Source organism: Meriones unguiculatus, chromosome 17, assembly GCF_030254825.1.
Source record: "Meriones unguiculatus strain TT.TT164.6M chromosome 17, Bangor_MerUng_6.1, whole genome shotgun sequence".
Taxonomy (NCBI): domain Eukaryota; kingdom Metazoa; phylum Chordata; class Mammalia; order Rodentia; family Muridae; genus Meriones; species Meriones unguiculatus.
This window is the reverse complement of record NC_083364.1, coordinates 52,120,545-52,144,846: the sequence shown is the minus strand read 5'-3', so window position 1 is coordinate 52,144,846 and position 24,302 is coordinate 52,120,545. Positions and strand designations below refer to the sequence as shown.

General features: G+C 38.2%; 1 protein-coding gene across 1 annotated transcript in view; it reads right to left on the bottom strand.

The window, feature by feature from the left end:
* The window catches only part of Ift57 (intraflagellar transport 57), a 57,452-nt gene extending 38,110 nt beyond the window's left edge, over positions 1-19,342 (bottom strand). Inside the window, exons 1-5 of the mRNA XM_021661346.2 lie at positions 19,000-19,342; positions 16,452-16,614; positions 14,984-15,102; positions 12,022-12,112; positions 6,271-6,339 (exon numbers count right to left, since the gene is read on the bottom strand). Coding sequence (XP_021517021.1) covers positions 6,271-6,339; positions 12,022-12,112; positions 14,984-15,102; positions 16,452-16,614; positions 19,000-19,211 — 654 coding nt within the window. The 5' untranslated portion in view covers positions 19,212-19,342. The remainder of the gene's footprint in view (positions 1-6,270; positions 6,340-12,021; positions 12,113-14,983; positions 15,103-16,451; positions 16,615-18,999) is intronic.
* Between the last annotated feature and the right edge of the window lie 4,960 nt (positions 19,343-24,302).

Sequence of the window (24,302 nt, the reverse complement as noted above, 5' to 3'; positions counted from 1 at the left end):
TTCGGTCATTGCATCTACCTTTAAGGCCTGGATGCAGAGTTAAGCAGGGACCTTGAAAAGTCCTTCTTCCCTATTCTTGCTAAGTCTGCAAGGACCCAGAGGGAAATAAGGATGTCTGTTCAAGTGTGGATTCAAAAGCTAACTAAAGATCAAGTGAATTGTCTTTTACACCCAGCAAGAACTGCCATTTGAGCCTTCTCTGAGAGAGGGAAGCTGATTTTCCTTCTCTAGCCCACTTCCCTATTCTCCTGTGGATGCAAAACTGATGGGGTGGTACAGGTAAGCTGCCAGAGCAATAAAAGCATTTACTTAGCCATAAAGTCCCATCGCAGTCAAATGTGAGGCATTTAATACTTTCTCTGGCAAAATGCCAGCCACAGACTTCTCTCACAACACAGCCAGCCCTACCACTCAAACCAATGGTCTAGGAAAGGAGAGAAATGGCTCCTTCATGCTGGAATCAGAATTTAAGGTAGGCTAGGAGATAAGCTGTGTTGTAAAGCAGGGTTCCCCCAATCCCAGTACTCATGTTTTACAACAGAGCTCTCCCCCACCCCATGCTACTCAGAAGGAACATCTTGTTGAGAAGGAAGGTATGACTGGAAGTAAAATAAAGAAAATTCAAATTACTTATGGCATTCAGTAGGCAAATCCATCCTTAGCTCTGCTTTGGTTACAATACAGCAGACCTGACCTGCCTGGATGATAGTCTAAAGCTGAAGTACAGTTCCCATTCTGAGGCCTTAGGTTTACTTCCTTTCAGCTTTTGCTTTTTAAGCTAAAAAGTCTCTTATTCTTGGTACAATGAGGTTTCTTTCTTTTTCTGTCTTTTTTTTCTAAGTAATTAAAAACCAATTGTGTTTAAGGCTTTTGAGAGACTTGATTTTATGCTGCATAACTCGGGCTTGGGTTTCTAAAACCCCAAATTTAGCAGCTCAAGGAAGAATAGTATCTATGGCATGTTTGAAAAAAAATGTTTTGAAATGAAGTGATGGGCATTTAAAAATAGAATTCAGCAGAACACGCATTGCTCCCGCTCATCTCTTTTTCACTGGGGTTGGGGAGTGCCACATCTGCATTATACAGACAGAACACTGTGACTGTGATCCTGAGGCTTCACAATGGGAGTGCCAGCACAGACACCACAAATGTGCTGGCAGCTTTCCCCAGTGACAAATGTGACATGGAAATACAATGAGTGGCAAACCTCACCGACACCTTGCCACCAGAACCTGCCCTCCCTCTGCTCTCATCTACCGTAGGTCCTTCTCCTTCAACAGGTCCTGCCCAGCCCTTAGAACGACAACACAGCACTGCTGTCCTGACTCGGGAGGGTTTAGCTAAGTCAGTCTCAAGAACACTGTGACCTTAGAGAATGTGCAAACCTGTGGTCCAGCCTCAAAGCCAAATACCAATTCATAAGGTTCTCCTTCTAAGAAAGGCTATCTCAAAATTCAGATAATTAACCTCCAGATGAAAGTGTGGAAAATCATATACTCCTCATTGATGGTGGCTGTTTCCTGAGAAGTTTGCTTGGCAAGTTCATAATCAGGAGTAAGGAAGTTTTACAGAAAACTCAGAGAATAAGAATGGCCTTTAAGACATTGTTCTAAATCTGAATGTAAACGGACGCTCTGAGCAGCACTCCTCCTCCCAAAACAAATCAGCTTCCTGTCAGCATCAACCACACAGAGGAAGAGCCTTCAGTCTCTTCAGTACTTGAGAGAGCTACCTGCTGTGCTGTGATTTGCTTAGGCAGTCCTTTTAAAAGGTACACCCAGAGGAGGATAGTAATTCCATACATATTCTTCTAGATAGTAGGTGCAGGCTTCAATATATTTCAGTATTAAAGATGGGTCTCCAGGTTCTCTCTCAGGGAAGGGCTTACCAAGCTGCAGGGAAACTTGAGCAGCAGATGGCTTCCTGCTGTCTGCTCCTCAGGCTGTTGCACCCTGGAGCGAGGCCTTCCAGGGCAGCATGCCTCCAGGTGGAAAGCTTCCAGAGCTCATCCCCAGGTTGCCTACCAGGAATCACAATGAGACTCCTTTCTCTGCCCTTTTCTTCTTTCTGCCCCTCCTTTCATCACCATCATTCTAATCAAATGAGCATCTTCCTATGACTATAAGCTCTGTCTTCGTTGACTGCTTCTTGAGAACAAGACTCATGACATATCATTCTCATTGGCCTTTCTTTTTGTTTCATCTTATCAAGACTCAGGAAAACAGTGACATTTTTCCAAATCCTGAAATTGTGTTACTTAGCACACTTTCAGGATCTAGGCTTTCATTTTACTTAATGAAAGGAACACACACACACACACACACACACACACACACCTTTCTCCTTGTATTTCATATATGGTACACAAAAGCAACAACCACTATTGAAAAGATCTTTTCTTTATGAAGAGTAAATTACACCTTGCTTACAAAATTCCATATATATTATATACTCAGCATGTGTTCATTCAGTATTATTGATTATTCAGTAGCTTCCACACACCAGGCACAGGTTTTGAAAAAGGCAGTAATGAGCTCCTGCTGTAGAGGAGTGTGCATTCTGGAGATGAGACAGGCAATAAACAGGTCGGTAATTACTATAATAGAATACTGGGTCTCTCAAAAAAGAGAAGGTGAGACACAGAATGACACTGGAAGCATCCGGTTTTAAAGCCACAAGTAAAGATGGCTTGCTGTCACCCACACCCTCCCAGGCTTGCAGTCACATACATGGTTAGAGCACTGGTTTCCTCAATGGTATGTAGACCAGCAACCTTACTGAAAGGGTCTTTCAGTGTTGTATTGTGAGCCCACCTGCTGCATTAAATATAAGATCTTAAATCTATATTACTAACCTACACAGCAATTCTGTCTTGGGGAAAGAACAGCCTGAGCCATTAGAAGCTGGAGTCAGTCACAGCTGTCCCAGGCAGATGGCTTTAGTGGGCAATATGATAAGCCTGCCAGGTTTCTCAAAATATGAAAGGGTTTTCTGTCTCATTAGTACTTCATGGTTGACCATCCACAAACACCTGGTGTTCAGACTTCTTCCTCCCATGAAAATGTCACAGAGTTTTAATTTCAACAGATATATATATTATATAATCTTTGCCAAATGAGCTAATATTTAAATAATTCATAAGCTCACACATAGGAGGAAAACCCTTCTTCATATGCCCTAATTTCAGTGACATATTAGTAGCAGAGGCAAATTAAGCTATTTTTGTTCTTCTCAACATCCAGATTATTACACCAAATGAACACAAGTACCACAATATACTTTCTCCAGGTGAGAACAACACCATATTTAAACTTTGTCAAACCTGCTATGAGGTGGAAGGGGGAAAACTTGGACTATGAAGACACATTTAAAACAGGTAGTATAAAAAAAAAAAAAACAGGTAGTATAATTTATTAACTTTAAAAATGTATGTACTTTGAAATTGTCAGTGTTTATATTTATGAAACTAAGACAACTACATAAAAACCTCAAAGAGTAAAAATGATTTTAAAAATAACTTGTACAACCACTTGGAAATCAATTTGGTACTTTCTCAGAAAATTAAGAATAGTGCTACCTCAAGATCCAGCTATACCACTCCTGAGCATATATCTGAAAGACATTACACCATACATCAAGGACATTTGCTCAACTATTTTCATAGCAGTATTATTCCTAATAGCCAGAATCTAGAAAAAAACCCAGATGTCCCTCAACTGAAGAATGGATGCAGAAATTGTGGTACACAATTTTTACACAATGGTATTTTTAGAAATTGGAATATTACTCAGCAATTAAAAACAAGGAAATCATGAAGTTTGCAGGCAAATGGTAAGAACTAGAAAAGATCACCCTGATGAGGTATCCTAGAAACAGAAAGACACACATATATACTCACTTATAAGTAGATATTAGCCATATAATATAGGATAAACATACTAAAATCTATAGTCCTAAAGAAGCTAAACAACCAGGAGGACCCTAGGGAAGAGGCTGAACCTCACTCAGAAGGGCAAATAGGTTAGACATCAGAGAAGACAAGTAACAGGACAGGAGCCTTCCACAGAGGACTTCTGAAAGACTCTACTCATTACAGTATTGAAGGAGATACTGAACTCATAGCCAAACTTTGGGCGAGTGCAGGAAACTTTATGAAAGAAGAGGGAGCTAGAAAGACCTGGAGGGGACAGGAACTCCACAAGAAGATCCAATAGAGCAAAACAAACAAACAAAAAAACAAACAAACAAACAAACAAACAAAAAACTGGGCCCAGGGGGTCCTGCAGAGACCAATACTCCAACCAAGGACCTTGCATGGAGAGGACCTATACTCCCTACTCAAAGGAAGCCCATAGGCTGCTCAGTTTTCAAGTGGGTTCCCTAGTGAGGGAGGGAGGGGCTGTCTCTGACATGAACTCAGTGGCATGCTCTTTGATCACCTCCCCCTGGGAGAGCAGCCTTGCCAGGCCACAGAGGAAGATGATGCAGCCAGCCCTGATGAAACCTGATAGACTAGGGAAAGATAGAAGGGGAAGAGCTCCTCCCCTATCAGTGGATTAGGGAAAGGACATAGGGGGAGGAGAGAAAGGGTGGGTGGGACTGGGAGGAAACGAGGGAGGGTGCTATAGCTAGGATACAAAGTGAATAAATTGTAATAAATAAATAAATAAATTTTAAAAAAGAATGTTTGTTATACTGCCAAGGGAAGGACGAAACCAATAGTTCTATCCAGCTGTGAAGCCAGTGAACCATAACAATGACCAACATGGCAAGATATCTCTAAAAATGCAGTAGTGGCACTAATGTCTTCACAGTAACCAACAGCTTTCAGACTGGATTTAGGGTCCACACAACAGAAAAGAAACCAAGGCTAATACTGGAAACCTGAAGTAGTTTATATACAAGCAATACTTAATGGACTCAGTAAGGTTGTATTTATGCTTGTGTGTGTGTTAAACAGTAAGAAAATAAAAAAAGGGTCAAGGATTTGAGAGGGAATTAGGGAAGAGAGGCATGGGAGGAGCTGGAAATAGAAAAGTTGATGGAGGGAAGTAACAATTATATATTTACTTAAAAAATTAAAAATAAGTTTACAGTATATTCATTTCTTAAGGAAGTATTTATTCAGTACTTTGTATTTTATATCATAAGAAATATAAAAAAGGACAATTATTCCTGTCATGAGGGAACTCACAAATCAGAGATGTGAGGGGAATATATAAAAGATTGACAATGCATTTAGCCAGCATGTAGTTAATGCATTTAGACAATGCATGTAGACAATGCATTTAGCCAGCATCTATGTGATAGATGCTATTTTTATAATGTTACAACTAACCCTTTTCACCAGAAATCTTATGAACATGTCAACATTTCCCAAAGAGCTTGGAAATTTCCCAAGGCTAGAATCCTAGTAATCCTACTGAGCTTCAGCCATACACTTGGCGCAGTTCATATTCTTTTTCAAGTTGCGACACACATACATGCACATGCATACACTACACACACACACACACACACACACACCCAAACATACACACATACCGGTGATAACTATTGAAAAATCAACAGCACTTAGACAGTAAATAATATATGAAGAGATCATCTTGAGGTAGCCCATGAAAGTTTTCATATGGAATAAAAACTTTCTTTGAGGATTCAGACATGAAAATAGAGGACAAATAAGAATATATTGCATGTATACATTTTTGAAGGTGCATAGGTATATACTTTATTGAAATATAATATACACATAGAAATGCAAAAATGCCACAAGTACATTTGGAATAGTTCATTGGCAATAAGTATTTTCTTATAAACTAAATATTTTGTAACCAAAACAAAAAGAAAAAAATGTCTTAAAAGCAATGCCTGACAATGTAATAGAATTTATTTTACTTCATAGAAATACAATTTAAGTATTTTCCTACAAACACAAATCATCCACTCCTGGACTAGTTCAATGGGTAATAACTTGGAACAGAACAATTTATAGCTCTCCGTAATTAAAAATGCCACCCAGCAAATACATTTTCAGTTTGCCCTAGAGGCAGTGTGTTGGTTTTACAGGCAGGAGGCAGCCTCAATCATTCTACTGGATTTTAATGTTTGTTATAATTGTAACATTTATGTATAGGAAAACAATTTTCATAACTACTTTTCAAGGAGCACACAAAATAATGTCTGGTAAATGGCCTCTACTCATTAGGTTTCCAGCAGTACACATATGCTGATTGCTTGCTGATTCCTTGTTTAGTCAACGACACTTACCAGGCGATAGGTCTGGGCCTTTAAAACGTTGAGGTCAATAAAGTTTTCTTCATTATCTGTCTCCTCTTCCTTTAAAAAATAAAAATATTTTAAATTTATAAAAACTATCATTTAAATATAGATTTTAAAATACACAATAGACTAAGCTATGCTAAACTTAATATGACTGACTCAGTAAAGCATATTTAAAAGCCTAATAAATATGCATAAAGTAGGGCGCACAATTATTAACAGCTCATATGTTCTTTGAAGTTTTGATGGTGCCATTTAAAAGAACTTGTTTCTGCAGACACTGAAGAAAGGAAGAAAAAAGAGGGAGGGGCAGGAGTAATTGCTACAGTTCATTGACAAACATAAAAATAGAAAAATAGGCCCAAATGACATATATGAAATAGTGGAGGTTTATAAATTCTGAGCCATAAGACTAATTTTTTTAAAAGGCTAAAAGATACAAGTAATTTCATTTATTCCAGGGACCAACTATATGTAGATGCACTTGAAAATAAATGTTTATTCACTTGTTTGCTATATACATCTGTGTCTGTGTGTGCTACAAGTGTTCCAGGAATCACAGGAAGCAGAAGGTTGGATGTTGGGTCTTTGGGAAGAGTAGCAGGTTTTTAACCACTGAGCCATTTCTCCAGCACTAAAGATGCGCTTTTCATACTGTGGGGAAAGCACACTGGGTGCTCAAGTTTGTTAAGGTAATGAATAATAATAATAATGTTTCTTATACAGTCCTCACATCCATTTAAAAGGACAACCCAGAGGGATTCCAAGCTGGCCCTCATCTGAGAGCAGTTGGTTGTGTGGGTGTGGGTAGGAAGTGACCCTTTGAGATTCAATCTGCTCTATATACAGGAAATAAGCAGAAGGGTCTATTAGCATATAAAACACCATGAGCTTCTCCTTCTCTTCAAATGTCATTGTGGTGACAAGTGACATAATAGATAAAAGTAATTTAACAAAAAATATCTCAGTCTCTTGGACACTGGACCTCATAGTAATGCCAAGAAAACTTGGTTCTCAAGCTACTTGATCCTCCGAACAAAAAAGCACAAACAAACCAGGCAAATAGTAGTGTTGGCCAGTACACATTTCCACAGTAGGACTGTTCAAAGCTGAAGTGGAAGATTCAACAATAACCCTTACTTTCAGACTTGAGAAATGTGAGCCAATGATCTCAAAGTGTGATTCTGAGACCAGTAACATTAGTATTGCCTGGGAACTTGTTTGAATGAAAATTCTAAAGAACCTATCTCAGATCTATTCCACTAAGATAACACTTCAGAACTATACCCTAAGCCTTGGAGATTTGGAAAGGTTTCGGCAATACACAAGACAGTATAGATACACTCTATACACTTGGGTGACATTTGTTTTTCTTAAGGTAGGGAATAATGGCAGCACAGAAGTACAGACACAACTGATTTGCTTATATATTAATTCAAATAAATACTCATACTTCTGAAAAGGGGCTTATGTGTATTCTCTGTACTACTTACCCAGAACAACTACAGTAATTCATTAAAATGCCAATGACCCAGTGCTGTTAGAAAAAACAAGGTTACAGTACTTTAAGCTTGGCCTCATCAGTACTGTTTGTGCAGGTGATCAGCAGATACTTGTGCTCTGTTGAACACTGACAGGACAGAGCTTTAATAGTGACACTAGCATGAGCCAACATCCAGCATGTGGTAATGTTTCTCTTAGGAAGTAAGGGGTGCCAATGTGAGTGGCACAATGGCTTCTAATTAGCCACGAGCAAAATCTTTGCTTACGGTTCCTGAGACTTTATTATTCTGTTAGACTACAGGTCTTCTTTCCAAACAGAACACTTCCACCAGGAGACATATTGATGATTCTATTGAGCTGCATGTTAAGAACACTATTTGGATACTTTGGGTTGCTCATACTTCTGAATCAATCAGCAAGAGAAGGGTCACTGTGCTGACTGGAATGACTGAGGCTGAACCAAGGGGAGCTTCTGCTACTGTTACAGTAGGAGTATGACAGAGTATGTCTGGCATACAGGCAATCCTGCAGTGTATAATTTAGCGCTACCACACTCTGTGATTACGGTCAATGGAAAACTACAAAGACCTAATCCAGACAAGACTTCTGATGTCCCAGACCTTTTAGGAATAAAGTCTGGCTCACCCACTAGGTAAAAAACCACTGTCAACTAAGGTGCTGAAGGCAAAGGGAACACAGAATAGGTGGTGAATGAGGGTAGTTACAAATAGTAGTTTATAACTATGTAACTACTTACAGAAATACAGATTGCATTGTCATGCACATTTCTTCCATATTTGTTTGCAAATATGTTTTTCTTTACTTTCTTATCCTTTTTCATAAAATATAATGTACCATATAGTTAAGCACAATTATGATCATGCCATTGACTCTATTTGGAGGATAAATACAATTTTAAAGGGTACCAGGCTGACAAGGGATGGAGATATGCTGGTTACTTCTGTGTCAATTTGATTGGTATGGGATACTGAGATAATTTATTAAATATTACTCATAATGTATCTTTGGGGATATTTCTAGATGAGATAAATATTTGGATCAATAGAGTTGAGTAGAGTGGACTGTATTTTTCAAGGTGGGTATGTCTCATCCCATCTGAAAAGTCTGAAATGGATGAGATGGATGAGCACATCAACAGATTTTACTGCCTGTGCCTTTCTTTTAACCAGTCTTCTCTTGCCTGTGGTGTAAAATTCTGACAGAAGCTTGAGGCATTGCTCTCCTTGTAGTCTGCACAGACACACTGAAACTATACCATCCATTATCTTAGGATCTACCTTGTCAAAAGCAGACACTGGGACTTCTCAGCACCCCCATAGCCAAGCTGTCTCCGTTCCATATAAAAACTTCTCTCAGCTGAGCGTATAGTGCAGATCTGTGATTCTAGTTAATCAGTAGGCTGAGTTGGTAATATCAAAAGTGTAAGGTCTGCCTAGGCTACATGTGTTCAAGGTCAGCTTAACTCTGGGTTAAGAAACTTAGAAAGAGCCTATGTCAAAAGACACTGCAGCTCAGCTTGGGGGAAGACGCACATGGTATGTGTGTGGCTTTGGTTTCAGTCCAATTTCCAGCACTCCAGGGAAAACAAAATAAAACAATAAAAAACAAATAAAAAACCCAAAACTTTCTAAAGATGTGTGTGTGTGTGTGTGTGTGTGTGTGTGTGTATACATTTCTGTGTGTATATCTGCATGTGTCCAATTGGCCCTGCTTCTTAGAGAATCTAGACTAACAAATAGAAAAAGAACTTAACTTAGTAAATATTATGCAAAGAAAACTCAAAGTAAATTGAAACATAAATGAGCTCAGAAGAAAATGCTTTAAAATAAGTTAGGATTTTCAATGATTTATCTCAGTAATTCAGAAAGCAAAATTTCCTACCATTTCCTTGCTTAATTTGCACTTTAATTCCCTTCCTGCTTGTTACTAAAGATATAATCATAAAAGTGAGAATACTACATAATTATCAATTTAAAAAACTAATTACTAGTGACTTGCTTTGATTTAGCACTTTCTAGCTGGAGGTCCCTCATTTCTATTAGAACAGAATTTTGTCACAAATTATTTTCACCATCCTTGACCCACCCTGAAAGCTCTGAAACAGAATCAATGGGTACCTTACAAGGCTTTGTTGGTACCCAGCTTTCCTTAGCAACAATGACAGGAGAATGAAGTGAAGGGATCTCATAGTAATAGGAGGAGGAAGAAAGGAAAGGAACACATTAAGAGGCTTGACAAAAAGCAAGCAAAGAGCTCCAGAGGCCCCTGCTTTGAGAAAGGCCCACGATTTGGGCTTTGCCTCCTGGTTTGGAAGAAGGGTGTAAAGAGATTGCTGTCCAGTTGATTTTCCTAATTTTATAAACCATTAATTCCACCTTGAACTTTAACAGATTCATAGGAAAAAATTAGCTATTTTTGAAAATTTACACAATATCCTCAGTCTATGGTCAAATACAGTCTTGACATATGCTAAATAGTGCATGGTACACTGGGGCCAGAGAGTGAGCAAGTGAGACAGTTTCTGTCCTTATTTACTCCCTCCTGATGAGTAGATTTGTTTTCTTCCCTTTGACATACTAGTACTTTTGAGTGACATCTTTGAAGTTAAATGTTGGTAGACTAGGACCAGGTATTAATATACTATCAGTTATTAAAAAGACAATGGAAATATCTAAGTAAATGGGGGAAAACTGAGAATATATGATTTTATTTCTGATCCCAAATAGAATGTGTATTGAACAATGAATTCTAAACCTCTTTAAATGCCTAAATTCTCTTTCCAGTTTATCTGAAGCCACACCTCACCCAATCCCAGAAGCTCTGATTTTCTCAAAGTTCCTGGGTTACTCATGGCTCCTTCCTGCCTTCAGGCTTTGAAACATGCCATACCAGAGCTATCTACTGCCTGCTACACAACAGAATAGTTACATGCAAAATTGATGGCTGCCTTTCTGCCTTGCCTTTCAAATGTTATGTTAAAAAGTCTTTGTTTTAAGTTGACTCGTCTTATTGTGGTCTAGGTTGAGAACCAGAGGCCAGCCTGGGCTATATAGTGATTGTTCTAGGCGAGCCTAGCTATACTGCATGTCAGCCTTGAGGCCTAAAAAACAGCAAAGTCATGTAGGGTCATGTATTTTAACATGGTTAAAAGCATCCTTTACATGTCTAATAAAATATACCTTAAAATGCTTGAAAATACAGAGATATATTAAACAGAGCCATCCATAATTATTCTATCCATTTATAACAAATATTAATATACTGATATTTTTACATATTTTACATAGTGATGGTCATGATGACAGCTAATTTTGTAAAATATAGCACAGATTGTCATTCTCATATCACTAATGTCTGTAAATAAGTCATATCACCTATATAATATTCTGTTTGCAATTTATTTAATGATTATTAAGCTGCAATATTAAGATAATTCAGCAACTACCAACTTTATAGCTTATACTTGCTTAAGGTTGAAATATGGAATGGATTATCTACTTACTAAAAAAAGTGAAATATTCAAGGGTTTGTGACAGCAAAATACTACATGAGTTTTCCTCCACCCTGTGCATGCTTACAGCTCAGATTACATAAACACACTCTAAAGCACTCAGCTCAACTCACTTCCAACTCCAAGAAAGAATCACTTGGACAAAAGTTCTGTGGTTTCTACTGACTTACTAGTCTGATCCGCTGTAGAGAACTGGTCATTTGCCTTCAACCACAGAGAGGAAATTAAATGTCAAAACACTGGGACGCTCTCTAATCTCCGACTCTAATCTCTGACTCCTAAAATCTGGGATCAAAGCTGTACACCACCACATCCAGCCAAAGATGAACTGAGAGTTATTTTTCTGCTCTAAATTCTTTGTTAGTTATGACTTTTCAAGATTATGCATGCTTGTTAACAAAACATTCATGTTGCTAGTGATATATATATATATACACACACATATATAAACAAGTTTATACATATATATAAACAAGTTTATATATATACATATACATATATACACACACACACACACACACACAGGTTTAGAATATCTTCTAAAATTGACTAACGACCATGAACATTAGCTTAGGCAAAGGCCTAAAGAGCTGACAATGGCACTGTACTTAGAAATAAAACACACTGAGAAACTGAAGTGAGGGACTTAGAAGGGGAAAGAAAGCTACAGGCAGGGCTGCAGGGCAGCTCAGCTGCGCACTTACCACAAAGTCTTCATCTACTTTACTCAGGGTTAATTCTGCATCGTCTTCTGGAACAGTCTCTTCTTCTAATTCTTCTACTGGGTACGATGGCCTGCAACAACAAGATTTATTAAAGGCTTAAAATTTTTTTAGTAAGACAAAAACATCTCATAAGTAATGGTAAAGATGCTTTCATGTATAACTGGGTTCCTTTTGTTAATCTCCAATCAATATTTTGTTTCTTCCTAAAATTTTCAATGTTAAAAAACGCAAAGACTAAATGTTAAAAGACCATTTGCAAAAATAGGCTGCTACTGTATACACTGTTATCTAGTATGTTTGTTCATACACAGTACAAACTATACAATATACATAATATGCGTCATATCCCATTCAGCAGCACTACTACCATCAAACTGAAACATGGGGGCTATTTCTATTGTTTGCTAATAAGACAGCAAAGATCATGTCTGTATATATACTACTAGACAGACCTTTTAAAATAAATGAGTCTATGTGGAATGGCTACATCGTTAACTTTGTGCATGCTATTGTTTCACTGAACTGCCAAAATTGGCTTCCAAAATGCTATCCTAATTTATACTCCCAAGAATAGTGAGGAATGGCATCTCTGTTTCAATATGTTCACCAATATGCATAAAATAATCTGTGCCAATAAAACAAAGAAAAAATATCATTGTGTTTTTAAACTGAATTTCTTTAGCATGAGAGTTATTGAACATTTTTATATATTTTAATTAATTACTCATTTTTAGTGAGACACACATTTATTCTCTTTTCTCTTTAACTTTTATAAATTAGAAAAATTAATCTTCACCTAATCTAACATGTTCCCTAGTTTCATTGCTTAGAATCCGCAAAGGTCAGGACTGTTATAACTCTTTACTAGATAGACTTGGCAACTTTTTCCTGTGCAGACCTTAGATTTAACATTATACATTTAAAGCATCCCCTCCAGCCTTGCCTCCCTACATCTCTCTGATCTTAGTGTGTCTATAGCTTCAGTTTTTAATTCACATCTCTGAATTCTGCAGTTTCTTTTTGTATAGGTAAGAAGCTTGATTCGTATTTCATTGGTCCAATTAGTGGTTCAACACTAAGTATTGGACACCATTTTCCCTTTAAGATCTACTTATTTCCACATTAAATAGTCAGATGTATCTGTATTATTCTGGCAACTAATTCTAAAAAATATGTATCTCAAACATGTTAACAAAATATGCAGATTAACATGTAAATAAGGAAGAAAAGTATTATGAACCAAATCAAGTTTGTATGATAATTTCTCAATTTTTCACTGGTTAGAATTAGAGAATTATCTTCTAGGACTAGTTTGCAATATTTAAGAATAAAAATAAATAAAGAGTAATTTATATATTATACAAGTGATATAGTTTCCAAAGTTTATTAATTTTCAAATGTTCTCCTTTATTCTTCCATATATACACATTTTCTATTAATCATGCAAGTTATAAGCCATAGGCCAAGACAAAGACTAAGGATTGCAGATTCATTCTTTACAATGTACTGAACGGAAATGTTCAGGTTGAAGCAAATGAAATTGCCATGTTTTAGCTTGAGAGTAAATGTATATGTTATTTAATACGCTTCAATCCAACAACAGCCTAAATCAAGAAAGTTTTAATAATTTTTTGAGATTATATCATTTCTCCCTCCCTTCCCTCCAAACCTTTCCATATATCCACCTCCTTGTTCTCTTTCAAATTCATTGCCTCCCTTTCTTTCATTATTGTTACATATGTATGTGTATAAAATTCCTAAATATATAAATATGGCTTGTTCAGTCTGCATAATGTTCCGTGTATATACATGCATTCATACATACATACATACATATATACATACATACAAAGAAACACATTTTTCAGAAGCTTTAGAAGTACTAAAAGGATATTTTTTCATAAATGTAATTGTTTATGTATTAATATATTAACACCAAATAATATATACCTCCTTCTAGCTACAGAAGTTTGCTCAAATCTAAACAGCAACACTAATCATATTTTACTTGCATCGTGTTGTCTACCTTCTAGCCTATCAATAAGCCATATCTAATAATAAATAAAATCTACCTTATCAACTTTTAAAAGATGGAATGTGTATATTTTAATCACACAGTGTAAACCAATGCTTTCTGATTTTATTTATTCATCAATATTTACTGAACATATATGACAAACCAAGTTTTCTGCTAGTTACCATAAAATGCTCATGATGAATGATTGGCAAGATTTGTAGCAACAAAGCTAGACCTGTAAATAAACTATCTTAATCCCAGAAAAAATCAATCATGTGTTTCAGGTCAGAGAGAAGCTAGGAACACTGTCCAAGAGGATGTCAATAGGCTTCTACAGTGTTATTTTTGCCACTAAGGAAAGAGAAAAAAAATCCCACACTCAGTACTATATTAATACTTAAATATGAAGCTTTTGGTTACCTCTATATGCACATACAACAGTTGTATAAATATTACTAAATATATAAATATGACTTCCTTAGTCTGCATAATGTTCCATGTATATACATGTATTCATATGTACATACATACATACAAAGACACACATTTTTCAGAAGTTTTAGAAGTACTAAAAGGAAGGATATTTTTTCATAAATGTAATTGTGTATGCATTAATATATTAACACTGAATAATATATACCTGTATATATAAATGTATACAGGCACAAAGAGAATTTTAGAAAGTTTTTCCAAACTGGCAAGTTTGTATCCATTTACAGCTAAACCTTTAATTACAAACAGGGAAGAAGCAGTAGAATGGATGGCATTACTTCAGAACAGATTTGGAAAGCATTCTTATTTTGTCTAGACTTAATCTTCAGTACCATTGTCATTTTAATTAAATAGCTCTGCACTTCAGAAAAAAACAAACAAAAAACTATGTTAAATACATATATCAATATTGCCTGAAACAATAATAGTTACCTTTTCCAAGTGAAACCAATATATTTTAATGCTTCCTCAGCTAAACAATCAAGAACATAGCACACATGTTCTCCATAACCAGACTTTAATTTTGAAGGAGGAAAATCCGCAGTCCTCCCCTGAAAAGATAAAGACATTATTTGTTATATTCCAGATGTCAAGATTGTTTCAGCAAAGAACTACTGAGCACATGTATAATTTTTCTACTTTTCGGAAGATTTAAGATACAGGTAATTGCTTTGCTTCTGAGACATTCATTCCTGAAGTCTTTTCAATCCATTGATACATTTACACAAAGGAAAATACAGATATTTTATGTTCAAAGCACCAAATTAAAAGACAATTATACCCTCATCACACATGCTTCCCAGTCCTCCCGGGTCCATCCCACCTTGCGACCTCCTTATGCCCAGCTTTGTCAGAAACTAGGATTCCCATGTCTGGCTAGATTGCTGACTGTAAAGAACTGTACATGCAAGGTGAACACTGCTGCTCTGTTATCACCCCATCACACCTCAGAAAAATCCAGAGGCCGGATGAAGGGGAGAGCTTATAATTGTGTTCAGTCTAGATACCAGCAAACCTTTCCTTTGTCATTTTTTAATATCTTAATTTTTGCCTCTGTTTAAAAGAATATACCGTAGCCTACATGCAGGATATAAACACCTAACTTTCTGTACTTGAAAAAAAAATTGCAGCCAGTCCTGAAGATACCTGATAAGCTAGGGTCAGACAGAAGGGGAGGAGGACCTCCTCTAGCAGTGGACTTAGAAAGGGACAGGGAGGAGATGAGGGAGGGAGGGTGGGGTTGGGAGGGAGTGAGGGATGGGGGCTATGGCTGGGATATAAAGTAAATAAGCCTGTGATTAATATTAAAAAATAAAAATTAATATAAAAATAATAAAGGCAGCTCCATCATAGCAGGAAAACACATCATTAAGTGAAAAAAAATCAGTAAAAGTACTGGCATGGTAAAATATAATTTTTAAACAAGGGTACAAATTCATTTATTAAAAATTAAAAATCTGTGTCAAAAATGTCTTATTGCCCTTCCCCAAGAAATGTCAGGAGCGAAAGCACAACTGAGAAATCCTAACAAATCCAAGATCCTTTCAAAGTACAGTGCTCATCTCTGGATCTCTTAATTATCCCTGGAGGGGAAGGATTATCCATTTTCCTAAGAGTTAACTTCTGAGAGTTAGCAAAATTAAGAAAAGTATTATTACTCTGGGCTAACGAGAGTCTATGGTAACATTTTGAGAAATGGAATTCATGTTATCTATAATATCAACCATTCTGGGAAGGTCTTACTTTAAAATAAATTCACTAATATCACTAACATCTGCCAACTACTACCTGTCTGTCTGTCTACTATTCTGGAGTCATCTAAAAGGCTAGCATCGGTTACTGAATTTCTAATACTGAAATCCACAGCTCAAGAACAGGGAGCAGAAAGTATCTGACTTACAAATGAGCGCAGCTCAGAGAGTATGTTGGAGATAGTCGCATTGGGGTCATCGTATTCTTGAGGCTGCTCAAAGGGATGTCCTGTTTTGTTGATCAGCCACGCAGCAAGAGTGCAGAACATGTAGAATTGCTCACCAGGGTTGGTAGGCAGAGCAAAGTAGTGTCTGTCTCAAAGCAAGGGAGGATGGGATAGGTCAGACAAAACAAACCAGCTGGGAAGAACTCGCACAGACAAGTCCAAAATGGCTAAATTTGCCCCTCAAGCGTCATTCGTCAATACTCTTGAACTCTCTAGGGATTCATAGCACTCACAAAGTTTTGAACTACTATCACTGGGGCAATCACTACAGCACACAAAATATTTTATCAGAAACCATTCAACCAGGGAATGGAAGGCAGTATATTTTGGAGAATAAATACATGAAGCTTTGGTCAAAATCACATAAGTAACTGATCATAAGTGACTTCCCCCACAAATGGCAATTCTGGATTGTGAGACTCTTGGAATTTAAGAGACCAGAAATTTATCGTGTTTTCACTCTTTGTAACATATCAGCTATGTCAAACAGTTGTTTCCATCTTAGCTGCAAATTCAAACCAGCTCCTAAAGTCATGCCACATGGTACAAGCCAGGAGCTTCCCTCATTCCTGGATAATGTGGCTTATGGGAATGGAACCCAACACAGGTACATTTCAAAAGTTCCCGAACTAGAGTGTTGCGGAAAGGACCAAAAAAGTCTGCCACTTCCCCTTCATCACAATTGCTGGATTTTGCTAATTCCCTTATTGTACTAAATATGCTCCCCTGAGGATATGATTTATATAGTGCCATGAGAGACATAAAGGGTATAAGGAGCACCACTCAGGAAAGCTGAATCAGAGATTTGCTTTGCTTTCTTTATGTAGCTATCACTATTACACTGATACATATACATATATATGTATATATATACATATATATACACATATATATACAATTGATATATATATATCAATTTTAATGAATGAAATAAGAATCAGTAATCTATACTTCTATTTTCTAAACTTTTTCCATCCAGAAAGTATGAATGTTCTAAAAGAAAACAGAAAACCAGGAAAATTTAAAGGGCCATGAACAATTTTCAGGCATAAGCTTATAAAGAATCTACCCACCAGTGACTGTTATTTTCCTATCAACTGGCACTCAAACAACAGAGGAATTGGACACTGACAGATACTGTGACCCTGTGATGATGGTTCTCAAGCATGAGTCACGTCAGAATTAGCCAGAGGGGTTGGTAAAATAGATGGTTTGTCTCCAGAACTTCTTCTGAAAAGGCAGACCTGGAAAGGGTCTGGGGAATTTCTTCCTACCGTCCCAGGTGATGCTGACTTGCTGGTCAGATAGTGACACTGTGAACCACTGGCTAGAATATATCCACACAAATCCATCATTACAACAAGGTATCAATAGGAATGTAAGGCCATTCTTCCTTTGTTTGACAAATATACTTGAAAATTTTTTGACGTATTTTTATCAACACCAAAAATGTTGGCCATCTATATTATTATGGTCTAAAACTTCTATTGTGGATCAGGATCAAGATGAACTTTCTTCTCTAACTTCTCCCCTTTCACAGACTAACTCTGTATGGACATAATTCTGTTATGTTGCAGACATAATTGTTAGGGGGAGTTTGTATAAAAGCTCAAGTATGTTTCAATGCAAGTGTCTGGAAGAGGGCAAAAGCTCAGAACTGTCGAGAGAAATAATTTGAGCCCACCTGTACACAGAAAATGAATGTACTTTAGATATATCCTTTTAATTGCCTCATACAGAACAAAGCAAATACAAGCATTAAAGGGAAGGAAAAGCAACGAATAACATATCTCTGAGCTACCACGTTTACATGAGAGTGTGCTGTCTATCACTCCAGGCGACTAACGGCACTGCCTTCAGGATATTTCGAACTTTCTCTACCACAGCAAGTACGGAACTTTTTAGGTCCTATAGTGAGGGTCTTTGCCACACTTACTTCACTTGCCTTCTCAGCTTTCCAGTTTCTAAGAGTCTTGTTTCTGCTAAAGAATTCAGTCTTTTGAACCATAGCAATTAGCCCACAAGTTTGCTTGCTACAGAAAAGGTGTTCCTCAGCAGCATCCTAAGTATTCACAGTTGTTAGTTTACAAAGTCCAGCAAAGGACGACAAAAACTAGAAATCTAAACGACAGGATCACTCATCTCTAGAGATCAGTTTCTCTATCCTTTCTACTACGGGCATTTTTATTACATTTAAAACAAGATCTGTGTTTGGTGCACGATGAGTGTATGTTTTTAAAGAATGGGCAAACTGTCTTCCGAGGGCCTCCCAGCCATTACAAAACTTGTTTACTTTCTCCACAAAATGAGCAAGTCTGAAAACTCCACCTCCCTGGGAACAGAAGTCCCCTTCCTGGACAAGGAAGACAGAGGAAGGGATGTGCGGATCCCCGCGCGGGGTCTTCGTCTCACGGAGGAGGAGCATCCCCTGGGCCCAGCCAGCACCGGGCGCCGGGGGCAAGGCACGCACCTGGACGGGGGCTTCAGATTGTTCTTTCGGAGGAGCTCCTCCTCATAGCGGAGCAGCTTCAGCTTCTCCACCAGGTCTTCCATGACCACGAACATGTGGTAGGCCGCGCCTGGCCCTCGCTCCACCACCGCCTCCCCTGCGCCTTCCCCGCGCGCCCGGGACACCCCATCCTCCAAGCCCGACGGCGGGATCACGGCTGCCGCGGCAGCCATCGCAGCTCAGACCCACAGCGCCAGGCGTGGGCTCTGGCCAGGATCTCCGCGGCCTCCGCCGCCTTGTACCACACGGCCCGCACAGCCGCCCACCGTTACCAGGCGACCGTAGGGCCGCCGGTCACCACGGCAACCAGACCCCGCCTTCTCCGCGCCCAGCCTGCCTCTCTAAATTCTCGCCAACCAGAAGCTGAGTTCGGCGTGACCTCACGTCACGCCCGCCCCTGCTCCGGAGATAGCCCCGCCCCTGGGCGTGGCTTTTTATTTCCTGCCTCTGGCGACTCTTTCTCTAGGGCCTTAAAGGCGCCGGGTCGGCGGCTGTTTGTCTCCGCAGGTTCGGTGCAGCCGAGAGGGGCGCGGGAGCTGGTGGTTTGCGCAAGGGCTGCGGACGGACGTCTGGTTACCTGGGTAGCAATTCAAAGGACTGAAACGCAGCAGAACACTGATCCTTGTTTTCTTTTCTCAGAGCGGGAAGTTTTCAGCGGTGAAACTAAATTTCGCCCGCGAGACTGCTTTTGTCTATTTCGTAACTTAATCGGTCGCGCTAGACTTGATACTGTGTTCTAAAAAAGACTTCCTATGATGACCCAATCTTACTCCAGCGTTAGCAGAGAGGTCGATTGGAAGGGGCCCGCGGGGAAGGGCCGCGTGGAGGTTGAAGGGAGAAAAGCAGGTCTGGGGAAGGATGGACCACTCTCACATCCTGTCTCTTAATCCGGTCCAAGCCCATGCAGATATAAGTTTTTGAGCGCTAGTGAAATCCAACAAAATATACTATCTGGAAAGGCAGTTCTGCATTGCAGCGCTTCTCGTAAACAAGGACATTTCTGCTACTATGTCTGCAGGTATTGACCTAGAAAATACAAAGAAAGAGACATAACTGACCACAGATGTAACCTAGCCTTACAATTCTAAGAAAAATCATGCATCAGGCAGTTTTCATAACGGTTAAACTAAGAAGTGAAGCGAAGAGTAGAGGCCTAGCCATCTCTTAGGATAACTCAGAAGCAAGAGGTCAAACATTTTGTTAGTTTAATCCTGTGGCTGTCAAGGGAACATTAAGGTCTTGTGCCACACTTTAAAGAATGTAGAAGAATCATGTTTTTGACATAACTGAAGTCTGAAACCTATTTGTAATACCTTTGCTTTGTGATAAAACGAAGAGCATACCTTTTCTTCTAATCAACCTTGCTTCTAATACTATTAAAAGTATCCAAGTGAAAAACAATTCTTTTCATCAGATGAAAGACACACATAAAACTTGAGATTCATGTAGAAAACAAACTAAAGGGAAAAAGCCCACAGATAATTGGAAAATTACATTTCTTTAACATCCTCCCCTCTGTGTGTGTGTCTGCGTGTGTGATGAATGCGTGTGCATATTCATATGTGAGGGGAGTATGCACGTGCAAAGGTTCACAGATAGGGATCAGAGAGCAGCCTTCAGTATCAGTACCCGGCTACCACTTTGGGACACATGTGACACATGCCAGGAGAATTGACCTGTAAGTTTCCAGGGTATTCTATCTCTGCCTCTCAGACGGCTGTAGGACTACAGACCCACACTATAGTGCTCATCTTTATATAGGGTTCTGGGGAATTGAACTTAGGTCTCCACACGTGTAGGGCAATTCTTTCCCCAAGAGTTGCTTTGTCAATAACACCGTTTACAAGTCATGAGCCAGTGGCTTTAGTAAAGATGAATGGGAAAGATTGAGTTTGCCTCCAGCTCCCTGTCCAATTCACCTTTCATTTTCGCAGCTCTCCTACAACAGTGATCATCCCAGGCATATCCGCATCCAGTGAGCACACTTGGAAGGTGAGAGCTAGACAAGGTGGAGGTGAAGCTTTTTAGGAATAAAATGAGAGCCACATATATTCAGATATATGTTTGGGGATAATTCATGAACCAACAAGCAGTCCAGGGCCTTTAAATGATTCTTGAATGGCTCTCCAATAGCAGACATGAGTTGCTTGCTCCCAGGGCGGTGGGTGTTCGCTCAGAACATGCTGCCCACATAAGTTACTCTGACACTTCTGGAAGGTTATGCAGCACAGAAGGAAACAGCCACAATGGCTATTCATAGTTCTGGCTGACTTTCAATAATGAATGTATTTTGACTTGGGGGGAAATAATAACCCTTTCAAAATCCAGCCATTTCCTTCCCTGACTTGTCCTTGTTTACAAGCAAGTAAAAAATCAGTTTTCCCTTGTGAATGGAAAGAAAGAAAGGAAGAGAGAGTGAGAGAGAGAGAAAGAAAGAAAGAAAGAAAGAAAGAAAGAAAAGAAAAGAAAGAAAGGAAAGAAAGAAAGAAAGAGAAAGGAGGGAGGAAGGAAGAAAGAAAGAAAGAAGGAAGGAAAGAAGGAAAGAAAGAAAGATAGAGAGAAAGGAGGGAGGAAGAAAGAGAGGGAGGGAAGAAAGAACTAAAGTATAAACTATCCCCAGTAATTCTGGCACATAGAAAATAAAAAGAGAAAATTCAATTCTTCAACACATTATGGTTTTCTACAGGGAAAAGTAGGAAAGAGCACAGAAATATCATTCATCTTTAAAAGGCCCAGATGTTTTCACATTTCCTTATTTATCTGTAAGAGCTGCCAACAACCACCAGCCTTTTCCTTGATGGAAGGAAAAAGAATGAGAATATACACTCCTATCCTCTTCCAGTTATCTCGGCCACTGAGAAGTTCCACACTGTATTCTTAATAGCTTTTTCTTTCTGCAAGACTGACTCTTTGACTAAGCATCCAGATAGAGCTTAAAGAGATCTCAGTATGGCAGTATGTGCTTACTTCCTACAAACACTTATCCTCACAGTCCTTTTGACCACTATTTGTGGTCAGGCTTCAGGTGGTTTTATTTCTTACACACCATCCATGAAATGATTGGAAGTGTTCGTAAGGCTTTTAAAAGCCTTTCTATGTCTGTATATAAGCTAATCTCAGAAAACTAAACAGAATCCCAGCCAAAGCTGGTTTAAGCTAAATGGATTTCCCTGAAAGGTGCTTAGCAAGGCTGATAGTAAAGGGAGAAGTTCAAAGAAGGAGTGAGACTTTCTTGATGAACCTCCCAATATAGGAAATAAATCTTGCAAGACTTATTAATAAGACGTATAATAAGACTTAATAAACAAAATATTTCTTTGCTAGGTTGGCCTGGAGAGAGGATTTTGGGTCATGAAGAAAGAGCTCTCCTGACTGTAGTGATGGTCTTATCAGAGGTTATACACTAGCTAAAGTGGGAATTTAATCCATTTTCTCTCCTTGCACATGCTCTGTCTTCTGGCATGAGTTGGCAAAGCATGAGACCATCACAAGAAGCTATATAAACGTGTGCCATCCTCCCAGACATCCCCGACTCCAAAATCAGGACCCAAATGGATCGCATGTCTTTATAAATTTCTTAATCTCAGCTACTCTGTTATAACAGACCAATTAAAATGCTTTTTTTGTTGTTGTTCAGAAAAGACTCAGTACCACCCATAAGGAATGCAATATATATATATATCAGAAAACCAATAATTGAATAAGATTTCTTTGAAACTGAAACTATAAGGCTGAAAAAAAATTCCCCCTTGGGTTCTGTGACTAGGCTTACAGCTTGAGAATTAAATTACATACTGATAGCTTAACAGAAGAAAAGCACACAAATTTTATTTAATAACATCCCATGAACATGGAATCCTGCTTAGAAAGAAGCAGTTAAGATCAAAAACATATATGCTCTCTGATTTTTTATTAATACAAATGTGAATGATACATTTGTAGCAAAGTGGTAAGAAAAAGGGAAATTAGTTCAAGCTTCTAACGGTGATAAACTGTAGGCAAATGATAAGGAAATGTGTGTTTAAAACTAGTGGAAGATAAAGTTTGTTTTAATAGGTTTGTCTATACACACTCATTTCAACAGCAACTTCTAATGTTCAGTAATAAAAGCATCATTCCCCTCTTAGTATATGGAAGGAATCTGTCTCATGGGGAACCTCAGACCTGCTTTTAAGTAGTGACTGAGGTCAGAGTCTCTGTGTCTGATAGTTTGCAAGTGCCACCCACTCAAAGCAATCAATATGCAACATCAGTACCTGGGCAGAAAGCTTTAAATTCTTTCAGTCTGGTAAGTGCTGCGAAAACTCTAGAAAGAAAAATAGTCACATTCAAAATGTGAATGTTTGACTTATTCCCTAAGCAGGATGAAAACATATAACTAGGACATTGAACAATGTAGCTGGACTCCCAAGTGGTGTGAGCGAGGAATCCAAAGAGTCTAGAAAGAGGCTAATGAGAGAGCTCAAGGTTTTCCACCCGTCATACACAAACTAAAAACAAATTTAATGCAGACAGAGAAGCAAACAAAAAAGTCAATTCAAAAAAAAAAAAAAAGAAAGTGCACAAGTCTGGAAATAAATCTATTATTTTTAATGGAGAAAATGGTTCAACCTTACTGACATCCAAATGCATAATACAGTTTTCATGAACGGGAAAATCAGTGTCATTGCCATGTTTACAAACCCCATGTCATTCGAAGAATACTGATCTGGTGCTTTACACATGAAAGCATACTTTGGAGAAGTAGAAGAAAGGAATCACAATAGAATATAACAAGTTGCCAAATAAAAGTGAAACTTTTTATTTCAGGAGTCAGTAGGAAATAGCCAAATAGACAAGGCTTTGCATGGAAATTTAGTATACTGAAGATATGGGGAAAGATGAATGAGCCACAAAATGGTAAGAAGCCATGGGCCACTCATATAGAAATAATTACACTTATGATTCCCATCCTTTAAATCCCACTTGTATTGAGGACACCATTGTAAAGTATGTTTGATACGTTTAGAGGAAGGCAGAGAATTGTTAACTTCAACGAATCACTTTGTAAAATAAATAAATAGAAAAATTGAAAAGACAAGCTCATAATAATTTTGTTTCAGAGGTATAAAAATAAGACTAGGTAATAACCAAAAAATTGTTTATGATTCATATAGAAGAAAGATGCCCATGGATTAGTTTCTAAAGCACATAAAGTCAGAATTACAAATCTATGTTGGGGAGCTTTAGGTGATCTAGTTTAGAGTTTCCTGGACTTGGTACCA